At 36.1% G+C, this 8,929-nt stretch overlaps 1 protein-coding gene across 3 annotated transcripts; it reads right to left on the bottom strand.

Annotated features, from left to right (window-relative positions):
• Positions 1-5,156: 5,156 nt before the first annotated feature.
• Positions 5,157-8,349, bottom strand: LOC134215738 (zinc finger protein 816-like). Of its 3 annotated transcripts, XM_062694868.1 has the most exons (6): positions 7,057-7,421; positions 6,926-6,997; positions 6,628-6,863; positions 6,007-6,567; positions 5,798-5,949; positions 5,157-5,740 (listed from the first exon to the last, which is right to left on the bottom strand). In XM_062694868.1, exons 1-6 carry the CDS (start codon positions 7,289-7,291, stop codon positions 5,497-5,499), a joined length of 1,500 nt encoding a protein of 499 aa, XP_062550852.1. In that variant the 5' UTR covers positions 7,292-7,421; the 3' UTR covers positions 5,157-5,496. The 3 variants fall into 3 exon arrangements, with proteins under 3 accessions (XP_062550852.1, XP_062550854.1, XP_062550853.1); XM_062694870.1 differs by lacking the exons at positions 6,926-6,997; positions 7,057-7,421 and adding an exon at positions 8,265-8,349 and having other exon boundaries at positions 6,628-6,900; XM_062694869.1 differs by lacking the exon at positions 6,926-6,997.
• Positions 8,350-8,929: the final 580 nt, after the last annotated feature.

The following is an 8,929-nucleotide window of genomic DNA, read 5'->3' as shown; positions in this document are numbered from 1 at the left end:
GTGGAAGACGGCTGCAGACAAATTCAAGCAACATTTCCCGGGCAGAAGCTATGAACAGAATAACAAAACATGATATGGACTTGATTGATATAAGAGATAAAATAACAGGCATCAATATCAAAAATTTGCACCAGAATATCATTTAAATATCAAGATATGCTATGGATAATAACAAACTAATGGCACATGATATTGATCACTTATCACAAATAACATAACTTGATATCCTCCTGATATTTCAGTGCAAAATATTGATATTATCGTCTGATCTTTTATCTCTTATATCAATCAAGTCCATATCTCATTTTGCTATCTTATCAACAATTGATATTAATGAGCTATTTTCGTCTACTCGGGTTGTGGTACCTTTCTCCCGAATTAGTTGGAATGGCTTTTTTGATGACGATTTAGAGGTGGGAATTATAAAGAAAATGGTCAATGCGTTGAAAAGAGCTCCAGATCACGTTGGAGGTAAACGAGCTAAAATATGTACAATGGATGTACGAAAAATCTGCATATCAGATGTTGTGAATTCCGAAACCAGAAATTTATTAACAAGATTCAAAATAAATACCACATTTCTGGACAAAGATATTCAATATTGGAAAAATGATAAAGAATATCTTAACGGTCAGGAAAAAATCAAGAGTATCCGTGTAACAAAAGATAATGCGGAAAGAGGAGTTAAATTGATAACTGATTATAATGATAAAATTACTAAAGATGAAGAGCAGAAGCAATATCTTCTACAAACTGTCAACAAACATAGGGCGAGTATCCCCTTTTCAACAAAAACTATATGTATAAATACAAAAAATAAGTAAAACAAAAAGATATTATGGCCATTTGATTGTTTATCTACTTTTGTCATAATGTGCATTCATGGAAAGCGATTTTAATTTTGGCTTTCATCCTTCAATGGTTCTACAGATGCTTCGCGTATAATAGTTAGGTGGAGATCTATAATGTTTTGTACCAGTATGTCGTTGATATGCAAATCCTTTGGTCCAACGATAAATCGAGACACGATTCAGAGGATCGTCGCACAGTATAACAAGAAAAGAACGATGCTTCCATAACAATGGGAAGATAGGCTGCATGAGAGATAGAGAGATGATGCATGAGAGAAAGGCCGCATGAGAGATAGATAGAGAGCATGTCATATTTTAGGTTCAGGAAAAAGTGTGAATGAAAGACATATGTTTAGACTATGAATGCCAAAAATATATACTCCGTGAAATCAAATTTCAGTATAATGCAAAAGTAAGGTTCTCATCATTGAGGTGTATTTTATTGAAACAATTATTTATTCATTATATTTTTGAAATAACCATTTGTTGTATTGCTGTTCAGTAACTGCTATAGCTATTCAATTATTCATCTTCTTGAATGAATCGAGTATAATTCCATTAATAATGTTTATTGAACATATATTTTATTCTAATGTTTACGTACTCTAACTATTGAATTAATTATTGATTTAAATTTGCTTTAATTGATTTGCTGTTTATTCAAAAGTTCAAAAGATGCGCCACTACTACATGATTCATTTTTGATTTCTTAACCATTATGACTCGAAGGCGACCTGAGAATTCAAAAATACAGGTGATGCTGCAGTATAACTTCAAAAGCATTCAGATTCTTGGGACCATTAAACAATAATTTCATTTCTTCTTGAGCTGCTACATGGCGGAGGGTTTTGCACTGTCGCAATATAAGAAAAACAAACATTGCAATGAACAATGGAATCTGGATACGTATCGAAATTGTCAACAGCCTGTTATGTAAATAAATATTTGACACGAAAATATAAGTATCTCACCAAAGAACTTAATTCGCACTGTCACCATACAATAATCAAAAACAAAGCTTTCAAATAGTTGCTAAGTAACAATTATTAAACACCATTGATGCCCTATCGGCGAAACTTACCTTTTGAAAAGTGTTCTAACGATAGCAAGGTTTCATATGTTTTATAACTTTCGTTATGAAAGCTGGTGTATAATGCGTATATGTTTTCTAGAAAAATGTTCAGGATAGATTAAAGTATTAACTTCAAGTGAGACTACAGTGTTGACCCGATTTTGTCACTCCCCGATTTTGTCTACCCCCGATTTTGTCTACCCCCGATTTTATCACGTCCCGATTTTGTCACGTTTTCGACCCGATTTTGTCACCCCAAAAAATTTTGTCATTCTTTTTATTTTCGTAAATAATACCAAAAACAACATTGATTTTCATGAAAAAACTTACACCACCTGTAGTTTATTACGAACGACTTCTGAGTATCTGGGAAATATTCTGTAAGCAATTTCGACAAGAAATAACGGGTACTGCTCACGCATTTGGCCTTTCCAAGGCATAAAATGATTCATACTTGTGAAACGAATTAAAAAAAACGAAAATATTTTTTTTTTCAATTTTGTCACATACCCTGTTTTATCACCCCAAAATTCACCAGGGGGTGATTAAATCGGGATATTACCATAGATATAATAATATTGATATTACTGTACTAGAATTCGATCTAATCAAGCAAAATTACAGCATATTGAATGTAGATAATCGATTCTTCATAGTAATTTGCATGTAAAACTTAATCGTCTTCGCGCCACCATTAAACCTTAACCAAATGAGCTGAAACTTTGTCAGTGTACTATCTACTAAAATATATATTTCGATCCTAGGTATGGGAGCTTGATTTTGAACACATTTTTCCAATTTAAACTGCCCTAATATTGACTGATGTATCTCCCAATCCGCCTCGAATTTTGTTGGAAATGTTGCCAGCTACTGAAAATGTCCCCTCTGGCTTAACGGAAGTTGGACGAATGATGGCTTCTGATTCATTATAGAAGAATTTTTTCCCGGACAGAAGCCATGAACTAATGGCACATGATTTTTTTTATCTTTATTAAAGAGATTTTCAGCCCTAGGCTGGCTTATCTCTAGGCACATGATTTTGATCACTTCTTACAAATAATATAACTTGATCTCCTCATGATATTTTAGTGCAAAATAATGATATTGTCGTCTGATTTTTTATCTCTTATATCAATCATGTCCATATCTCATTTTGATATCTGATCAACATTTGGTACTATTGAGCTATTTTCGTCTACTCGGGTTACGGATTGCAATAATCTTGGTATCAACGTAGTTGCCACCGGCAACGCAAGATTTTTGCACTGCTGCAGTCTCTTAACGTTATCAGTCTGAAGGATTATTCAAAAAAGCAAAAAGATCGGCGTATTTTGATCGTTGCTCATGGATTCGTTCTTTGTGAGCATCAAATGAGTTGGCGGCAATTTCTGTGGCTTGCTTTGATAATGGCTCCAACATAAAATAGACTGCGGAACTCACTGCAAAGTTCTCACTGTAGTTCGACAGCAGCTTGAACAGGTTCGAAGGCTTGAATTATTCTACCAATCGCCAAAAAATCATCATCACTGAAGTTGAATTTGGATTGAAGCTTCAAATCGAACATAGTTTTTTGAACGAATCCCTTCAATTCACATGTATCTGGAACCGTTTGAGCATGGATAATATTCTATTCTAACGTGTCTTGGTATCAGGCACCAATACATTTCTTTACCAATTTCAGATCGGACATAATTTTACAGCAAATTATTTATCACAGGTGATCTCCGGAAGAGAATTACTATGGCACGTATCTTTTTCACAATTTCAGACAAATAGCTAAGACAATTAAGCAACACGATTAATTACGATGTTGATCGATTTTTGGTGAAGCGTGAACGTCGTTAATGATGCTTATTTGTGCAAATATGTGTTCATTCGCGCACGCAATTGCTGTGTTTTTTTCACGGTGACTCTTTAGCTGATATATGTGAATGTAGGTGAAAACTATACGATTTTTTTTATATTGACAGCAAAATTTTAAATACATTTCCATCTCTAATACCGGTATTTTCTGTACTCAAAATTGGCCGGTAACACCGGTATAACAGGTGTCGGTACTACCGGTAAGACCATCCTAAGTAGATCCCAACAGATTTAGTTTCCAGAATCCGAGAGTTAAAGCCACCAGTATAAGTGACGAGGTTCAGCTCTAATCACGAAATATAGGCAATGTAGGAAAATCAAGCCTTATTGGGGCAGATAACGATAACGAATCTCAATCCGTGTTGCGCCTCATACCAGTGCCCAGTCTCCAGGGTGTCCAGTAGCCTTGCGAGCAAAGGCGTAGGATTGCCAATTCGGAGATGGCGAGTTCGATTCTCGGTCCGGTCTTCCTTCCTTCTGGTATTGCAGCAACTAGTCCATATTGGCACAGCATACAACATGGCTGGTCTAAAAATTTGTTTGTAAATTACAAGTTTGTTCTTAAGACAAAGTTTGGATCTTCTGTTGATAAGTGATTATATACACACTTAATATATTTGATACATTTGGCTTGAATACCTTCAATGTGATTTTTAAAAATTAATTTTTGATCTAGCAGAAGTTCTAAATATTTGGCTTCGCTAAACCAATTAATTGGAACCCCATTCATAGTGACAATATGTCTGCTAGAAGGTTTCAAATAAGAAGCTCTCGGCTTATGTGGGAAAATTATAAGCTGAGTTTTGGAAGCATTCGGGGAAATTCTCCATTTTCGCAAGTAAGTGGAGAAATATCCAAACTTCTATTCAATCTACTATAAATGACATGAAGGCTGCACCCTTTGGCTGAAAGCCTCGTGTCATCTGCAAACAAAGACACCCTGGTGGTAAATCAGGTATGTCAGAAGTAAAAATGTTATACAATATGGGCCCCAGTACGCTGCCCTGGGGAACACCAGCTCTTACAGGTAATCTATCAGATTTAGAATAGTATAGAATAGAAAAAAAGTTTACCTGCAGTGAACGATCTGATAAATAATTTTGGATCAGTTTAATAATGTACAGAGGAGAATTAAAATTCATCAATTTTACAATCAAACCTTCATGCCAAACACTGCCAAATTCTTTCTCTATATCAAAAACAGCAACTCCAGTCGAAAATCCTTCAGATTTGTTGAGTCGAATTAAATTCGTAACTCTTAATAACTGATGAGTGTTTGAATGCCCATGGTGTGACGCTCTTTGATTTTCGCAATCGCAAAGTGTACCCCTATATGGCAGGGGCTCATGGTCGAACAAAATGTTTTAATAAAACACAGAACAACAAATGCGGTTTGATTTTTTATTGAGCGTATGAAAAACTTTGTTTAGTACCGTCGTCGTTGGTGATAATGGGCCTGGGTGTGAGAATGCGTCAGCACCCTTACGAAAGTCTGGGGGTTGGATAACAAAATCGTTCGAAAAGGAATCTTATACCTAATTCAGTTTTCATATCCTCAGATACATTAAATCTATTCTACAAGCATTCTATGTAGTTGAAACAGTGATCCATCCTCATCCCCATTTGATCCATTGTTACTCCCATTTGACCCATTGTCTGCATATCCTCCGAGTTAAAATCAACGCAATTTCAAACTAAGCGTTGTTAATCTTACACAAAAACAGCGTGTTCGGGGTGGACAGCGATTATGTGCGATTCGAAAATGGAATAGCTCGTGAAAATCTCCGGACAATAAGCGCACAGTACCTGATAATCTTTGACTTCTCCCCTTTTCGCATGTACCTTAAAGTGACAATAGTGGTTGGAACGATTGCTAAATGTATAGGAACACACTAAGCATTTGTAGGGTCGTTTATCGGTATGAGCTGCGCGTACATGAACCAGTAAACCGCGCCTAGAATACGTGAAACGTTTTAAAATTGTTCTAATATTTTAGGTGACTTAACCTTACTTCTTGTCAACCTTATAGCTGCAGTGTTGGCAGCTATATTTGAGCCTTTTTCCTTTATGTTCCACTTTAATGTGGCAGTCGAGCAGCCTTTGGTTAGAAAACGAACTGTTGCACTCTTTGCATGAAAATGCATCACTGTTGATATGTGATCGCTAAAACAGAAAATCGTTAACACACACTTCAAATAAATGGTATCGATGTAGTCTTACTTCATGGATCTTACGATATTTCCAAATATAGAAAACCTTGTCACAATATTGACAAGCGTACTTGATTCTTTTTGTATGCCAGTTCATATGCACATGCAATTGGCGGCTGTTTGCATACATTTTTCCGCATACATCACAGATAATTGGTGTATTGGTATGTGTCTTCCTTTGAAGCTTTGTATCATGTTTGACGGGGACACCACTGATGTCACTTTGCGTCGAAACTTGACTGTTATCGGTTGGTGACACCTCTAACACAGGATCATGCTGGATAGATTCTTCATTGCGGATGTGAGAATCATCAATCGATTCAACTTCAATTGGCTCTGAAATAGTCATGTCTGCCACATCTTGCTGAACGGAAATGTGATTTTCCAATACGTTTGTGCCGTGAGCAGTACAATGCTCATTATCAATCAAAGCAGAATTCGAATTTTCCTTTATTTTATTCAAACTCAGACTTAGTGATTGACGGCACACTTTCACAAATGAATACAAATCCTCTATAAATTTACTGCATGTGTTGCAGATCCACAGATGTTCCCCGATTTCATAGCAAACCTTGAATTCAAAATAAGTTTTTATTAACAAGGCCACAAATACATGATATAATTAACTCACCGTAATATTCAACGTTTCTTCTATTATGTCCTTATAAGAATTGCCACCCACAACGTCTTCAAGCAAATATTTAACACCAGGCTGCAATTCTGATTGGCATATCTTGCAGTTAACTTTTTCCCAAGTAAGAGCTTCGCCATATCTCATTTCAAATGGATTAGACTTACATTCGAACTCATCGGATTCCAGTGTTATATCATCTGCTGGAGTTGAGCAAACATTTTCTTCGCCAGTTTCTGTAATTAAAAACGCAAAGATACACTTTGAAATCGCCTGAAAATCATTTACAAATAATTACCAATTGTTTCCGTTTTTATTATTTCCTTAAGTGGTTTATCAGTTTGCCACCCAGGACAGATGGTAGGAATCGCTGCAAAATACTACATTCGCTATAATGTTTCACAAAAAGATAATTATACAGTTCCCTACCGTCACTTTTCAACAGTCGGTCATCCATGAAATCATCGAACAGAAATTCTTCGAAGTGCGCAGAGCATATAGAATCGTTTCGCCATGGTTTCCATGTATCGCGCCACCCACAGAATCGAACCCAATTGCCGAGATAGTCAGGATCTTTTGGAAATTTATGATACGTTATTCCAGAATTGTCTCCGCTGGTGTTGAACTTATTTGGACATCCTTTCACACTACAGGAACGTTGCATTTCGATCACGTGAGTTGTAACTTTCTAATTTGAGCACAGTTAAATGACTGAAACTAGGAAATAAGCCGAACCGAAACTGATCAGACCAAATTATGGAATAATTATGCTGTGTTTGCTTTGACTGCTTTGTTTACCAACAATAAATTGAAACCAATACACGTTTACAGATTTTGTCTTCAAACAAGGTGCATTAATGGCAGGTAGTTATAGTCCTGCCTGTCTAATTGGGGTCTCGCCGACATTTCTCACCAACACAAACGCGTGGTTCGTGGTTGCAAACAATCCTATTTGATTTTGCCATGACAGCTGCTCCTGGTTGAAAACAAACTGAGCAAAAGTGTGAGTGAAATGTGCGTGTACGTACACGCTGGCAGAAAGCCTGATAAGCAGGCTGAACTCGCTCGAAGTTAAGCGCGCTGGGCAGAAAAGATAGGTTTGTGTATGTTTTGACAGTTTTCCCATTGCAAATTTGCTGCAGAATCCGAAGATAATCATTATTTTAATGTGCAATATGCATGCATTTTATCACCAAAATTTGAAAAATTAAAACATATTTAATTTTTTAACTCATAACAAGCTGCGAAAAAAAAGCATTCAAGACAAATATAATAATAAAACAAATTGACCTCGTAGCTATATTTGTATGATAAGTTATCTTAATTTCATTGTTGATCCATATTTTTCGTTTTAAAATTCCTCATCCTCCGATTTGCCAAAAGCATCGACTTTTATATTCCATTTGATTCCACCACTTTGTAATATTTATACAGATACGTATTTCAACCTCAACTGTAAGTCTGTCTTCAGTGTCTCGCACTTAACTCGACTTCGAGTCAGTAAAGATTACAACGTGGTGGAATTAAGTGGAATAGTACTGAACTGGCCTTATGACAGGTGGAAAAAGGAAAGGAAAAGGAAAAAGATTCTAGAAACAAGTTTAAAATTATCATATAAAAGAGAACAATAGCCTTACACTTTTTATACGTAGCAGTACTCGTTCTAAAAAAAGGAAAAATACCATGGTTTCACTTACGGAGGAAATGTTTACACAATAATAAAAAAAATATTATCAATGTTCCCCGGATTACGGTACATGAAGATACCTCAATAATTCTGACAAGCTGTGCGCACCAACTGCAGAATCCTTTGAATTTCATAGAGAATCCAAAACTTGCATTCAAGTCAAGATGAACTTGTGAGGTTTTAAGCTTTATTCAAAACAAACAGATGGAGACGCTTCATATTTTAGCATTATGCGATTGGAGCAAAAGCACTTCAGAATCAATTCGTTAATCGGGCGTTTCTTTAGGAAGAGGGAAAATTGGAAACTGATTAAAGCCTGTCCCGGGTTTGTCGCCATTTCATCAATTTGAACGAGCACTAATTGGCCGCAAACTAATGATTGACCGCGATATGGCAATTATGCCCAACACACCAATTAAATAGTCTGCTTATAGGATTAAAAAGCCATTCCCACATTCTCACTGGACAGGCTGTCTTTAAATAATTCGGGTATTACGTACAGATTTTGGCAGATAGCTCGTACAGAGCAAAAAAACACATTATATTTGACTAACTTAGGACCGATAGCTCTATGGGCATCATAGCTCTCGTTCCCGAAAAGAAAACAACCTGAGG

The sequence above is a fragment of the Armigeres subalbatus genome, chromosome 2 (genome assembly GCF_024139115.2).
Source record: "Armigeres subalbatus isolate Guangzhou_Male chromosome 2, GZ_Asu_2, whole genome shotgun sequence".
In the NCBI taxonomy this organism is placed as follows: Eukaryota; Metazoa; Arthropoda; class Insecta; order Diptera; family Culicidae; genus Armigeres; species Armigeres subalbatus.
This window is presented reverse-complemented; position numbering and strand designations above follow the sequence as displayed.